The following is a 16,232-nucleotide window of genomic DNA, read 5'->3' as shown; positions in this document are numbered from 1 at the left end:
TGCTTGCACAGGTTGAACGCGGACTGAAAACCCCCTCGGAGGTTCTGTGCAGGCCGAGAGCTCCCGCGGCCTCCAGGAGGGCACGCAGGCTGTCCCTCCAGCAGGACCCCGCTCGCAGAGGGCACCATCCGCGCTCACCTCTCCCCACCTTACCGACCCACCTGCAGGCCCAGCCGCATCTGCTCAGCTCTCTCCTTTTCCCTTTGCTGCCCAATTTCACACACATTCCCACCCTGAGAAGCCCCCCGCGAATCTGTGCTCAGCTAAGCCCCGCTTTGAGAAAAGCAGCAGAGYGTGTGTCTGTACCTTTGTTTTCTAAGCTCATCAGCTCAAACAATCAAAGGAGATGACAGCGCACACACACTTCCTGACAGTTACGTAAAGGCAACTGTTAAAATTACACRCTATTATATAACAGGTGAAAATACGGGCTACAAACCTGACACTGCAGCAAGCAGAGCATGGCGACAGGGCCAATATCCTCCTGATATTTAGGAGGAGCTGGGAGAAGGCRTTAGAGCCAGTATTAGACATTCTGCTAGAAAATTGAAACCTTTGTTTTTGTAGCATTTTACATGTGTTAAATGAGCCATCATAGAAGCAAAAACTAAATTAGAATCATGTAGTGGGAATTGCTTCTAGCTCAGGATACAGGACCTTCAGGAACTTTCATTAAAATAGCAAATACAAATACAGTGCCAGTAAAAAAGGCACCCAGATGGTACCAGTGCAAGGATGATGGAGGCTGCCCCGAGTCAAGCGGCAGTCCGTAACACCCCGGGAAACCAGCACATCGCTCCCAAGCTTCAGCACATTATTCTTCAACACTGATTTTTTTGGAGTGATGAGGTACTGTGCTGATCCAGAGCTACCAAGAGGCTGCATTAAACCTGGTCACCAGCGCCCAGAAGGACAGACTGTATATAATAAATTAGGTTAAATATCCGGAACTTGTTACAGAATTGTCTAGATTCTAGTAATTTTTCCATCAGTAGTACTTCACTTTAGAAGGTCTTATTATCATGTCTCAAAGAAGACCTGAACAATATCATTGAAAAATACTGATTCAGAGGCAGCAATAAAAAAATACTTATATTTTACTTTATTAAATCCAAAATAAGTCCTCTCTTCTTGAGCAATGTTACTCATTGCCTTTAGCAAAGGCCAAACTCCCTCACCGTGAATCTGAAAACAACACCAGTCCGTAAATGAAAGAGCTCTACTTCAATCCCTCCTGTCGATCCTAAAGATCCTTTTTGGATATCAGAACTAAAACCAGTGCCATTCTCAGGCTCCACATTAGGTCCCAAGCACAGCTGAAAGGAATGCAACTACCAGGAATGCAACACATACAGCTCCATTAAAAAGACATTCAGTCACAGCCGAAGGCAGCACTGATTTTGAAGCTTTTAAGAAATGAAGAGTTAACATTTATAATCCCAGAATTCAGTAAGATACCTACCTATAAATTTAGATTAATATATTATCTAGAGAACTAGGTATGTACTGCTTGTATATTATTATGTAATGTTAATATAAGGACTTTTCRGGTAGCCATTCATCATCAGTAAGCTGTTATCAGCAGGAAAGTATTTCAAACACTTTAAAAGTGATCTCTGTGATAAAATACAGCAAAGCAACTTCAAAAAAAATCAACAAAACCATAAATCACTACAAAGGAGTTATCAGAAAGCTAAGTTTCTCAAAGCCATATAGGTAGGAGCAAAGCATAACTTGGGGTTAGCACAGCAACATCTCAAAATGGGATTTGTTAGCTCATTTCTTGGATCGGATCTGTAATTTATCTGGTGTGTCTCTGGGAAGAGCAGAGATGGAGAGCAAGTAAGATGCTGGCAGGCTGCTAGCACAGCATACAGGGTTCATACACTATTCACTACTCTGTGTGCAGCTCAAGGTAGAGYTAAGGGTCACTGTAAGCAGAGGTTTAAGAAAACACTCCAAGCTGAGTTCACAGTGACATTTATAAAAGCACTGCACGCACCAGCAAAGGAAGAGAGTCTTTAATTTTCAAAGTTCATCTGAAAGATGAAAGGAATCCACACAGCATAAAGATAATTTGTAGCTAGAAACCGTGCTAATTTTCTTTATCACCTCATTGATTTGTATGCATTTAACATGCTTGCCCGAAGCTAGTAGAGATGACAGACAGCTCTGCTTGGGGATTGTACTGAGGTTCAAAAAATCTCAATTCCTCTCTAGAGACTTGTATTGCATTTACATATTAGTCATTTCAAAGCTTCCTGCATACAAGCTCGCTTTCTTCTGAAGCAGAACRGCTTCAAACAGGGCCTGTCCCCTGCTTTGCACTGCACTGGCCATCTCCTCCCTCTGCAACATCCTCCAGGGATGCCTGGCAATCACACACGCGCTCAATTTGACACAGGAGGAGTCCAGAGACCGAGGTAAACACATGCAAGAAAACTCACAGCATTAGAATCTCACTGTATTACAGTGCAAATTATTTTCAGGATCAAGTTTTATTCTGTTGAAGCACACTTTCCAAGAATGAGGATTTTAAATAATTTACATWGTATTCTGCCAAGATCAAAGTCCTGATTTTTTCATTTCTATGTTTTACAGGAGGAGTTGTTTTTAGTTCCCCAAACTATTAGTTCCAGGACAGACAAGTTTGGCAAGAGGCTAATGACAAAATATAAAATCCTATTAGGAAGTAGCTTGCTGGTACGGACTTCCACAGGCCAAAATCTTGCCTATTTTTGTTAAACCAATATTAAAATTACTAAAAACCGGCATGCTTACAGAAACCCTTTTCCTAAGTGAAATATTAAGGTTTATTTATGCAGCTTGCTCATCTTACACCTTTCTAACAGAGTTAGTTATGCTACCAGAAACATGGACCAGAGAAGTCCCATAAATCTAGTGAAACTTCAGTGACAGAATGTATTATTTTTAAACAACAAAAAACAAAAATTAGATTTCTATTTCTAATATTTCTAGAAAGTATTTCTAGAAAACCCACAAGGAAAGAGAAAGTTAAAATAGAAATTCTCAGTATTAATTGAGGCCRCTAGTTAGATGCAGTAGCAACTCTACAATTCATATATAATTTTATAATAGAACTTCTTCCCATGGGCTATGACAGTGATGTGAGTCACGAAGTACGTTAGGAATGATGCACTTCTCCATGTTTATGGGAAATACTCACTTCAGGCATACAAAGTAAGCCACTCCTTTGCTTTTCCATTACTGCATTTAGCCAAATCAAGAGCTACTGACTCATTAAAGAAAAAGAAAACCATTAACTTTCCCTATGGAACAGCAGAGGTTTAGTCACTTAACTTTTTTAGCACCAAACACAAATACTGGGTGCTGTTTAGCAACTGTCTACACCAATCCAAGCTGCAGTCCACCCAGTCCTACTCTTTCATTCACATGTTGGTAAGTTGGGGAAAAAAAAAAATCAAAAAATGAACAAAAACCCACAGACAGACAGACAGACAGACAGACACACACACACACACATATATGAACCAAGGAAAATAAAAATCTAACTCTACAAAAATAAACCCATGGGGAGGACTGGTTTGCAGCAGAACTGACCTGGACAGACTGACTAAGACTATTAGGACCTCTAACTCATTTATGTATTTCTCCCTTCCCCCTGTCCAACCCCAAAACAGGATGTAAAACATAAAAACCAAAACAGGCATGAAGCAGCTGTTTCACATCACATGCTCTTGCTTTTACCAGCATTCAGCAAAACCCTTGCAATTGCAAATCATTCCAAGAAATCGTTGATTTAATGAAGCTGTTTGACTCCTCCAAACCTGCTTGAACGACTTACCAGAAACATTAATTGATGTTCCTGCATCGATAATTCCACTGTTAGGCCTTACACAGTATCTACGTGGTGCTGTGGTCTTAACTTTGAAGCACACATTTCTGTCTGTAGGGTTGCCGAGCTTCAGGTTTGTGGTGACGACATCTGTAAAAGGCCCTGAGGAAGAGAGCAAAAGCAGACTTTAAATCACAAAGAAGATACTCCCCAAGCAGAAGCTAAGCAGGCTGCAAAGCTCTGCTCGCAAATCTCAGAAAGGARTGTTTGATTCCCATTTGTGGCACTTAGGTAACTGGGCACAAGAAGCTAATGATGTAGAGAGGCCTCCAAGCACTTGACATGTAGCACGCATGAACACTGACAGCCTAACAGTGGAAGCTGGGCATTAAAAACAAAACAAGAAGGGAGAAGTTATTTATACATGGTGCCAATGCAACAAAACAACAATCATATGATGCCAAATCTTCTGTTTCATCACACTTATCCCCCTGCAGCTATCAAATCCAAGCTTACAGAGATGCATGTTAATAGATCATATTTAAGGGAGACTTATGATTTCTCTTCCCCAGTAATTCACCTGGCTACTAGAAATGAAATATCAGAGGAACTTTTCCCAAACCTGCCTATGTCACTGAGACAGGAAACAACTGTGTGGAAAGAGAAGAACTCCTGGATCCTGACAGCAGTGGTCGGGACTGCTGCAAGAGCGAAGCCCGACTCCAACCAGTGCCACCTTCTGCAATAACAAACACAGGCTGGTAGGTGAATTTTGGGCAGATGTCCTTCCTACCTGTAACTGCCATCACCCCAAGGCTAGAAAACAGGCTAGCTAGTGGTTTAATAAAGGACACCGACAAACCACATGCAGGTAGGGCATCTGTACTCCTTTTCTCACAAAAATTCGAGTCCTAAAACGTAAAAAGGATGGTGGTTATTGTTATTTTATAAAAAGCACATTTCACTGTTCTTATTTTGCTCCCTTGAGAATACAGGGTTGGTTCTGGACTGCAGCATGGTTGACTTGAAAATTCTTTTCCACAATATATGACACAAATTTGCCACTTAAGATGCCATTTAATATCACTGTAGAACTATTATAGACCCGAAGCCTTTGTCCTTGATCCAAATAATGCTAAATATTTGCAACAAACAGACAACAAGGGAGCACCACTTCTACCTGAATGGAGAAGTCAGATCTTAATTTACTGCAATCTAGCAGGAAAAAAAAAAATGGAAGCAAATAGATTTCCTGATCAAATGAGAAAGATTTCACCAAACCTGTGCCTGATGTGAAGGCACGAGGTTGGGTTTTCTCTGGGCTTCACATGCAGAGAGAGTCTTAAGTTCAATGGAAAATAACTGGGCACGAGAAGCTGTAAGCCACTGAGCCAAACAAGTGAAGCTATCAGAAAAAATCTAGCAAACATTTAAGTAAAGACAGTAGCAGATCTTCAAGATAAGAAGATCTTCAAGATCTTCCAGACCTTCTAACTTCACTACAAAGACACAGTCTGGGCTGCTSTGCCTGCTGGGACAGATCTCCTGTGGGAAACACCATGTTTTCACCTGTCTGCTCCATGAACGCACGCGGAGCGCGTGCCCCCCTGCACAGAGCTGCTGTTTGCAATAGCAACATGACAATAACTCGGCGTGCAGGGTAATTTCCAAATGGAATTACCTACTGCTAACATAGACCATACCAAGACGGTTGGCAGGCAAACCCCGCAGCAGACCAAAACGATTCCTTGTGTGCCTAGCTGCCTTTTCTGTTTCTTTTCTGCCCACTAGACATTAATTCGTTTTTTGCTACACCTCCCCAATTACAGGTCTGCAGATGCCAGAGCACAAGCGCCCAGGAAGGCCGGCATCTGCTTTCCACAAGCTCAGGCCCAGGCTTATTCCTCCTGACAAGGCCACGCAAGCGGTGCAGCACAGAAGGCTGCAGACACGCAGGACTACAGGTGGGGATTGCAAGTACACAAGAGTAAAGCAGCAGTAATTAGGACATGGCAATGACAGAGTATCAGCCGTGCTTGGTCAGCTGACTTGACCAAGCTCTTGACTTTGTCAGCTCTTCACTTTTAAAAGTGCAGCCCATGGGCTGCCCATTGAGGCTGAAATGAAGCCTCAATAGCCCAATGCTGAACCCCAAGGGTCAGCCTGGGTTGCAGGYTCCTCAGGTGGGTCGTGGTAATGGATCCCAGCATAAACACAGGCTAATTCTGCACTGGAGAGACACGTCTGCTTTCTAACAGCGTCATTTCTCAAGAGAAGGCATTAAAATTTCTAGAATCACATGCAGAGCTACAGTAAGATAAAACACTCCACTCGTCCCCAGTGCCTTCCCAGCAGCAGCAGGGAAACAGCTTTGTCTTCATCCTTGCTGCAAGCGGATGGACAAGCCCAGGCAGCATCTGGATAATTCCTGTACTGCCCAAGAGGGGCTGCAAAGGGTGKCTGTGACCAGGCAGGCTGGTGCACCTGGGGAGCCCTTGGGTTAAAGCCAACGGGCTGACTCTGGTGAAAGGCGACTAAAGGGAAGCTGCACTCGTAAAATGAGGCCTTTATTTCAYGCAGTTCAAAACAAAGGAACGCATTTGTGATCATTTAAAATATTCCTAGAAAAGCAAAGCTGCAATTCCTGCAAACACAAACCCAGGAGGTCTAAGGGCAGGGTGCTTTCTAAATGACATTTCACACTTAACAAACAAACAAACAAAAAAATCCACATTTTTTCTCCCCTCTTTGTAAAGATCATGAGAAAAATGCCACTGGTGTCATCCCAAGGACAAAGTTATGGGAAACTCAGGGGCTGGACGTGCACCATGTGCYGTGGAGTTGTCATGGGAGCCAGCTGCCCCCAAGGAAGAACGCAGCAAGTTGAATTTGGCGGTGAAAGTCTGTYGTGTTCCGCAAGGGCCTGACGACTTCTGGCTGCCCGTGAGAATAAAAGTCAACATGTGTTCATGCAAACTGTGGGCATCTCATAATATGCAAACTATACAGGTAATATTTAAAGAAAAAGAGGCAAAAAAAMCCCAGTTCCCTTGCTCACGAAGCAACAAACAGAACATATAATGGCTTTTCACAAGGCAGTTTTCACCCAGGTTATTTCAAACTACAGCTTTCCAYCCAGGGGCTACGCATACAACCCTTCACATTTGAGGATCACAGTATTATCTTAGCATTTGCCACGCTCCATTTCCTATTCAAACACCAGTGTTGTATCAATCTTCCTTAGGAGTGCCRCTCTGCACTGTAGTGCATTACAATATCACAAATCATTTCAGTAATAATGCAAAAGCCTGAGAATTAGGTCAGAAGAACATRATGTCAGCTCTATTTAAATTTTAAATAAGTTTCATTGCCAAAGAAAAAAAAACAATAACAAAAAATAAACAAATCACTGCACATGCTTGTAACAGCAAATCCAGGCTTTTGATGACAGGTTTTGGCTCATCACGGTACTTACTCTAAGTTTCTTATCACTTGCTTCTTACAGTAACGATGTTACCCAGCTACATCATTTGCACAGAATCTTAAGAAAATTATTCTCATCTTAACCACAGATCCTTATATTAGCACCAAAGATTAAACCACSCTCACGCACACACACTTTCAATGCCGATAGGACTGCTGCAGCCTAGTTTGACACATAGAAGGAAGGTTGGCTCMAGTGCTACAAAGTAAACACTGATGGCAGAGCCTTCAGCAGAAGCTCTCAAACCAAAGCAGCAGTCATCTGCAGCCTTGCACGTGTGCTTATTACTACTCTATCTTGTGCTTATTACTACTATATCTTCATTATTAACTGCTTTATTAGCTGGGCACCATCCTGTGGCCATGCTGGCCTTGCATAGTCTCACTCTCACCCCCATCCTTCGCCTGCACAGCGTCGTTCAGGCTGCACGAAGGGCAGCACACGCAGCTGCTTATGCTGAAGACTAATCCAGTAACAAGAGAGGGAGAGGAGCAGGCGGCAGCAGGGAAAAGTAAAAGCAGAGTCAGTTTCCAGGCAGAACAGGCAGCATCAGGAAAATTGCATCTTCCTGCACTGCAGACTTCTGCCAAAGAAAGGCAGCGGGATGGCGTGTGTAGCGGGCTAGGGCTGGCAGGTCCAGGAGCACACGCTGCAGTCCCACTCCTTGCAGTGCTGACAGCTTCCTTCAAAGTAATTAAGGCACATGCCTCACTTTCATTAAACCCAATGTAAATTATCATCTGCCTAAAGCTGGACATCCCCTGAACAAACTTCAGAACTGGCACTTTTAAAAGAAAGGCACGGCAGTGGCACTTGATCCAGTCTAAACACTCAAGTGATGTTAAGCTAGCAATTGCCCGTGTTACTCCCAGAATGTTTCAGATGCACTTCCATCACATTTCCACACACCACAACTTCCGTCCCTGCACTGCAGCAGCACAGACATGCTCCCAAAGCAAGGCAATGGGTGAAGGCAGAAATCCCACGGGCACTTCTGCCGAGGCAKCCCTGCTTCACCCGCTGCGGAAAGCAGCAGCGGGCAGCAGCRGGCAAGCAGCGAGGAGGACAGAGATCTGCTTCACCAGGGTCTGATCCTGTCCCTGCRTCAGGCGAAAGGCTTTACTCACCTGACATATTAACCAGCCACAGGAAAGAAACCGAAGACATTTCCACAGGTGGAGACTAGAAGGGGAAACTTGTATTGTTCTGCAGCTGCTCTCAGGAGTCCAAATCCACTCGCTGACAAGATGTGACCTGACTACTGGTCCACTGTGGTCCATCCATCTCCTGGAAGTGCTGGGTTTACCATGCGTGTTTATTGGATGAACATGATGCTTCAGGCTGCCTTTCCCACCACACAGCTTGTGGTGGCTCCCGGCCAYGGGGCATGGAAGTGCCTCCCAGCAGCTCCACCAGCTCCTCGTGCTGCCTGGGGTCTCAGCCTGCTCTAGTGCACATGAACCTACCGCAGAGCCTGAAGCGGCGATAACACCTGCAGTGAAATACCCCAAAGCTCAGGCACATCTCCATCCAAACGCTTCAGCCTTTCTACTCGCAGCCCTTCTTACCGCCGCACCCTCCACAGCTTCTTAGTTTCTTTATGGGGCTCTGACAGCACCTGAAATCACCTGAAGTTACTATCTGGTTCCCACAATTTTCCTCCCACTTCATTGTTGTGGGATTGCCAGTAGGGAGACAGCCRAAATAAAAACCCTGGTGGTAAAAACTGAAGACTGTCAAGAGGGTTCACTGATGGGTGTGGAACCCGACCGACTTGACGCTCCTTTTGGAGTCAGATGTAGTTGATGACCTTTAAAAATAAACATTGAAACGAGAAAAGCTGAAATGTCAAGCAAGACATCCCGAGCTTCCAGCCAGCTGCCTGGGAATCAAGAACACCCCAAATCCAATCAAATTCTCCCACCATCTTACTTGTCTTTAGACAAATCACTTAAGGGCTTGATCTTCTGCTATTAAAAGCCTTAAGAGTTGATAGCAACTCCAAAGCAGAAGCAGATTTGGACCCTTACAGTTTCTCTCTCTGTGAAGTCAGGAGAATACTTATCTAATTACTGAGAAGCTTGTGAAGATTAATGTTTTAAAAAGCACTGTATGCCAAATTCTAATCATCATCATCATCTGGCTCTGGAGACATTTATAATTAAGTGAACATCAGCAACTTTTTAAATCAAAGTAGTTCACGACTGAAAAACAAGAAGTGCCTGTGTTGCGTAAACATCTTATTTCACAAGAAATCTACCAAAATGATCCARCAATCCCAAATTTGGAAATTATTTTTTAAGAAAAAAAAGAGGCAGCTTTCAAACAATCCATAATCCATTCACAACCCTTTCATTCTCAGCCCAGATTTTAAAAGGAAGCACCTATAAAACTGCCCTTGCAGCAGCTTCTCAATTTCCTTCCTCTCACCATGACTCGTCCCATGGCAAAGAGCTCTTGAAGAAAAGCAGAAGGGAGGGAGAAGGCCATTTCCAGTTTTGCTTTGCCAAGCAGTAGAAACATTGATGAAAAATGTTACAAAAAAATTAAAATGCCATCCAAATTGCTTCCTGTGCATTAGTTTTTGCCGAGAAATATATACTTAAATCACCTAATTGTTAAAATAACCCAAGGCAAGAAAAAAAGAACATGGAGAAAAACAAACATATTACATGTTCCGGGTGCCAAGCTTGGAGCAGGGTTGACAGTCTGTAAATTATCCCATTTGGATGGATTAATCAGTGTCCTCCCTTGGCCTATTGTGACACAACCTATTTTTGCCAGAGCATGTGTTATATGCTTAATTGAGGGGAGGGAGGGGACAGAAAAGGAAAAACACAAATATGGGACTGAAGACTATTTTCAGACTATCAATTAGATTATAACGTTTGTCACCTCCTATATCCCCAGAGCATCATTAACTGTTTTACTTCACAGTATTGAGAGCTGTGAGGCCACACATAAGCTTGCCAAGAGAAATGGAAGAACTTGCCCTTCAAATACTTTTTCTCCAAAAGTAATTTGTTTGTGCTGCTTCTTCAGAATTTTATTCCACGCAAAGATTACGGACCAATATCGTGTGCTTTGATTGCTTACGAGAAGAAGTATTATCATATTTATTTCTACATACAGCTGAGTAAGAGACTGAGAGCAGAACTGGCTGCCTTTGGTTTACCTCTGTCTCACCAGCACTTTCACATCCGTTGAGATCCGAGCCCCGAACACATTACACTGCTCATTCCATCCACAAATATGATCGACACCACCTCTCTCCAGGTCTGAAGAAGACTCAGAAAACAGGGGTGTACTCTCTTCAGTTAGTGGAATAGCTATTAGGATGCTGTGCTCTTCAAAGGGATGCAACAGTGACACCCGCTTATTCTGCGCAGCCAGCAGCCTCCTCCGAGCAGCACAGCCACCTGATGTGCAAATTCCCTGCCAAAACTGCTCCTAGGAGAGGCAAAAAAGATGCTTGAAGGATGAAAAAAAAAAGAAAAAAAAGAAAAAAAAAGTTTTCTGGAGCATTTCCCTGGTAGAGGCATCATGATTTCACTTCCCCCCGCCCACCTCCTGAACAACACTCTTCCTAATGCTTCTTGCAAAGTAATTTTCCCAAGCTTAATTTAATCACTAATCTCCATTTCAGATGCATATTAAAATGGTAGGGAAGGTGCATCTCAGCTACTTCAATTTATGCTCGCATATATTCTTCAAACAGACAAATCTGACATGCAGCTTAAATAGCGACTGTGCAAATATTTTAAGTGCAATATTGTGCATAAATTGCAGATACCAGAATAAACAAGCAACATTATAGTTTCGGAGAGGCAAAATGAATAGCTGCTTTTCTAGTGGGTAAAAAAACAAACAAAAAGGTTAAATAAAAATCAAGATATTAATATATTTACAAATAAAGAGGAATCCCCAATTTATTAGGATACATTTCTGTGGAAGAGTTTGAAAACCAGCCCATTAACTGTGCTTTTAGAATCCAGGAAATAAAGTCCAAATAACCCCCAAATTAGAAACTTAGTCAGAAGCAATGAGAGAACCTAAAATAAAAGGGTAAAATACTTGACAGCTTATGCTGTTTGGCATAAAACTAGGTACAAATGCGACATTGCATCCTCCAAGCCAAACTCCCATAAATATCATCTGTTTCCCTGTATGAGTGACAAAACAGAATTGCAGAGCTTGGAGTGACTGGGACCCAGTGTGCTGGTGATCAGGACCATGAACACCAGTACATACAGTGAAGCAACAGCTAAATAATAAAAAACAGCAACAACAAATAATTTTGCTCTGCCTAGTGAAAATGGACACATCCTTTGCAGGAAGGCCAGAGGAAGGACTGCAAAAATAGAGGAAATTACACAGGCAAATATTTAAAGAAAGATGCAAAATACATCGGTAAGCAAAGCGTCCTGAGAAGCAAGAACTGCAGATATGAACAGGGCAAAGGTGACAGTGCAAACCTAAAACAGACGTTGGAGAGCATTTATGGGTAAAATGAAAAAAAATGTGCTTTTTGAAGAATTATATAGTCATTTGAATTGCCTTCTACAAGCATGAATTAGGTCTTCAAACATGTTTGCAAAAACGTAAGTTTGGCTCCACAGAGAGTCCCACACCTCACCATTTTATAATCTGTGTCGCGAGTAACTGGATCAGCAGGCAAACCTCCCCCTTCTCATTTTTTTCCACCCCTCGTTGTGGAAACCAACCAAGAAAACAGGATTAAATTTAGACCGATGAAATCTTTAATCCATAGCACGATGGTAGGAGGCACTTCGTTTGCAGCTGAGAAAACTAGACACTGAAGGAATTTAGTAAAGAGATTATTTTCATAAAGTATTTATAATAATGTGGGATAAAGTACTGCAGGCAGCAGCAAGACCCAGATTTGGAGGCCAGAAGACCTATAGACGAGGTGGATTAATTTTCAGCTATAACAGTTATAACACAGGAGGACAGACTCAGTCAACTGAGCCCAGACTGTCTTGCTAACATAAACATTCAGTCCCTCCCACCCACGTGCATTTTAATCCCACATTGAATTAAACACGGAAAGAGTGATTTGCTTTGTGTATGTTTTCAATGGCAGCAGAACCGTGATGACTGCTCCAGACGGAGGGCACAGGCTGCCCAACAGGCCAAGTCTCCAAACTCACCAGTATCTGGCATATAAGAAAATATCCTATGTGCCTTCTGCAGAGAAGCTGCTTCCATCTCTGTCTACAACAGCAATGGTACAAAGGATTTATATATTAAATAAACACTGGGTCGAAAACCCTCTGGAAGGCTTGGCTTGAGCCTGGTCCTTACTTTAAATAAACTGRTGTGTAAATCCTGGCATTCAGACACACAATAGGCTGCTTTTCTGCCCTGGTTATCATGTGGGTGGGCAGCGAATTGAGCCTTTGGTGCTTCTTATTGCAGGAACCGTCACTATGGCCCTGGACTTGCTTGTTGGAGAGAGATCGAAGCAGGAGAAAGCTCTGAATCTAAGCAATTCTCCCTTAAATTGACAAGGATTTCCTTGGAGAAAAGCATGGCTTCTGGCAGCACCATGGCAGCAGGAGGATCAGACTCCCCCCAGAAACAAGGATGAAATTTCAGTCTGAAACAACAGCTGTTACCACAAGCAAAACTGTTACAAACATCATCAATAAAACGCTCAAAGCCAACCAACTGCACTGACAGGAAAAGTGAAAAGGCTGTTATTGCACCAACTAGGAGCTGCTTTCGATAATTATTAATTGCTGCCAGCAGGGAGCAAACACAAGACCAATATGGTAACAAGATAGTAAAAAAATGAGTGTGACTAAGATGTGGGCAGAATTAGCAAGGGTCATTTGATTCCTGCATTGTCGCCAGCCAGGCGAAAAGCTGCATTTAGAGGCACTCTAAAAGCAAAGGAGACACAAAGCCTCAGGTCACCTGGCTTTGTAGAGAAATTACGCTGCAATATGTAGAATTTGCTCATTTTGCACAAAACTCATTTGGAGCAGTATCTGCCGGAGGTGGATACATGCAAAAAATGAAGCTTCTTTTAAAAAAGGATTAAAAAAATAAAAGGATAAACATTTTTTTAATGGTTCCTGGTTGTAAGCTGCCCCAAGGTCACCTGGCTGGATCACTCACAGTGTTTCCAGGTGAGTTTCACAACAGACCCGACAACCCCTCAATGCTTSGCACTGCAATTCTTGCTACAATCCAGGTCCTGATTCCTAATGTGGGACAACTTAGCAAAATTCAGTTTGCCATATAAATGAGAAAAGGCATTGCATGGCCACTGTTATTAAGCTTTTAATTTATAAAATCTAGAGAGAGAGGGAGAGAGAGAGAAAAAAAAAAGCAATAATTTGAATTCCACTGAGAAGAGATTACCAGAAACTGCTGCCATGCAAGTTTGCGCTGCATCCTGCAGGTGAGAGGACACGGGGCACGCAGGGCACAGCCCCCACAGAGACGATTAATGCTCCGTGTCTGCGCGACCCTGCGCCCGCGATGACTCTTCACCTGGGCCATTGTTTTGACAGGATGGCTGCATCCCTTGAGCTTAAGGCAGCCACCTTGTCCCTTACATTTCTGCATTTGTTTTCAATGAACAGGTTGTTCCCAGATAAATTTTCTGGAGATGAACAGAGGACAGATCCCATGACCTGAATCAGACAGGCGTTCTGATGGAAGTTTAATACTAATCACAGAAAACCGGTGGGGGTTTTTTTGCACATTATTGTAATGGTTTCATAGCTCAAACTGTTCAAGTTTTCCCACTTTCAACACTTATTAAAAAGAGAGGCTAAGATTTTTTTCTATTAAAAAAAATCATTTAGCTGAAAATTGGCACATGGACTTCAGCATCTCAAAAAGCTGCAAAATCTGAATGTATGTRTCCCATACAGTAAGGGCAAATGGTCAGTTGCATTAAAAACACAAAATCCCACAAAACTAAGAGAAGCAACTACCTTCAAATGATAGTTGCTCATGCTGATCTTATCACTGCATTAGGACCTTCCTCGAAATAGCAATACTTTGATCCCATTAATGCTCATTACTCCAACTGCAGTTCTTAGAATCTTTGCAGCACAAAATGCTCCCTTAACCCAGGAACGACATTTGCTGAAGCCATCGAATGGACTGTGTGAGACTTTGGGAACAGTCTCGGGAGGCCTGAACATGTTTTTCAGACTGAACTGAAAAAGCAGACAGATCTGCTCTGCTCTCCTCAAGTAACAGCTGTCTGACTCTCCATCCAGTTCCAAGCCTCAGATCTGTGCTACCCACACACCTGCAATCCCCACCCAACAAAGCCGTTAATATCTGCAGTGAACAGAACACTACAGGCTACAGAAAGTGATGAGGCAATTCCAAAGGTAACACTAACGATGCCCCTGAAATTAAGATTATTCAGTGAGATGCAGCAAGTCAGTCCAATTATAATGGATACTTGCTAGTTAGAATAAGGTATTGATTTTATTCGGGCGGCAAGAATAGCTAGTATAGAAAGAACTTTAAGTGCAACCAGTAAGTGATGAATTGTATTTGATATTTGGGCCACATGTTTGGATTTGTACAAAAAAAAAAGAGTAGAAAGGTAGAAAATACCAGGTATACCAGGTAAATACCAGGTAGAAAACCTGCCTGGTATTTAGCATTATCTTCTCCTGCCTTTTAAGTGCCCAACTTGATAATCAAATTCAGGTATGCAGTGAGATGTGAAGTTCTGAATATTCTGAATATTTGAGCTACCAATGGGTAGACAATTAAAGGAAAGCAGAGACTGGTACACGTGGCAGCAGAACAGTGAAAGACCAGTGACACAGTAGCCCTCAAAGTGCAAAGAAATCCTAGTACTGACTGCCATTATGCTGTGACTAGCAAAAGGGCTCTAGTAGTTTAAAGAAGGCAACACACACATAGTCAGCTCAAAACAAACAAACAAAAYCAGAAAACAAATACACATCATAGTTACCAGGCAATTTTTCAGAAAAAWTTTCAGTGCAATTTTTACATTCTTAAACACAGCCTGTTCTACTGAAAACACCTGGAAATTTCTATTTATCCACAGAATGATTGAGCCCGGAGAGTGAAATCCCTCTGAATAACTTCAGGCATTACCTACAGACCTTGACGGGGAAGGAGAGATAATTATATAGTTTAGTTTCCATGTCTTATGTAGTCCATAACCTCTCTCTGAGACCTAACAACAKCAGCCTCAGTAGAGGCAAATTCTAATACCCAAAGATAACTGAACTGCTGGATTAGAAAGACCTGGTAAAAATCAAACGTTTGCATCAGATACAGGAGGTTTCCCGCTGCTATAGAGCAATGCACAGACCTGATTTCTCTTATGAACTACCCTCCTTGGGCCAGGTAACCACTTAGCCCAGCAACCAGGTGACACAGGCCTGCAGGGGACTCTGGCTACCTGCCYTAGGCACATCCTACAGGTACAGCTGTCCTCGGTCCAGCACCTTGGGGATGCAGCTCTGATGCACCCAGGAGCAGCATCTGAGCCAGTGACAGGTGAGAGCTTGGAAATAATATTGCCAGGCCTCAAGGCAACTCTCCAGTAACACTGTTAAGAAAGGAAAGCACTGGCTGTCTGGCTTTCTATTTTGTCCCTTTTCAGAAAGCAAAGTTACACGTACACACAGGTGGAAAAAGCATGCACTGGAAGCAGCACTTTAATTGGCAGAAACTTGCTCTGTTTCGCGAGGAACTCATCCTGTATCCGACAGTACTGCTCTCTGCCACTTGGGGAGCACCGCAGGCGAGTGCTGAGTCATAAGTCCAGCCTAACCTGTAGCAAACCTCTAAAATCACAGGCAAATCCTAKCTCAGCCTAGGCCACCTGGGCGTGCAGAGACCCCAGCTGCGCGGATGCCCTACACCAGAAGCCACCCTTGAAACGGCATCCGTGAA

The 16,232-nt window shown here is 42.9% G+C and overlaps 1 protein-coding gene across 1 annotated transcript in view; it reads right to left on the bottom strand.

Annotated features, from left to right (window-relative positions):
* The window catches only part of VAPB (VAMP associated protein B and C), a 32,507-nt gene that overhangs the window by 13,602 nt on the left and 2,673 nt on the right, over positions 1 to 16,232 (bottom strand). Inside the window, exon 2 of the mRNA XM_026042203.1 lies at positions 3,827 to 3,979. Within this exon, the coding sequence (XP_025897988.1) occupies positions 3,827 to 3,979 (153 nt within the window). The remainder of the gene's footprint in view (positions 1 to 3,826; positions 3,980 to 16,232) is intronic.

The sequence above is a fragment of the Nothoprocta perdicaria genome, unplaced genomic scaffold, assembly GCF_003342845.1.
Source record: "Nothoprocta perdicaria isolate Ctin4 unplaced genomic scaffold, notPer1 scaffold_3, whole genome shotgun sequence".
NCBI lineage: Eukaryota > Metazoa > Chordata > Aves > Tinamiformes > Tinamidae > Nothoprocta > Nothoprocta perdicaria.
Note: the sequence above shows the minus strand (reverse complement) of the source record. Positions and strands in the feature narration are given on the sequence as shown.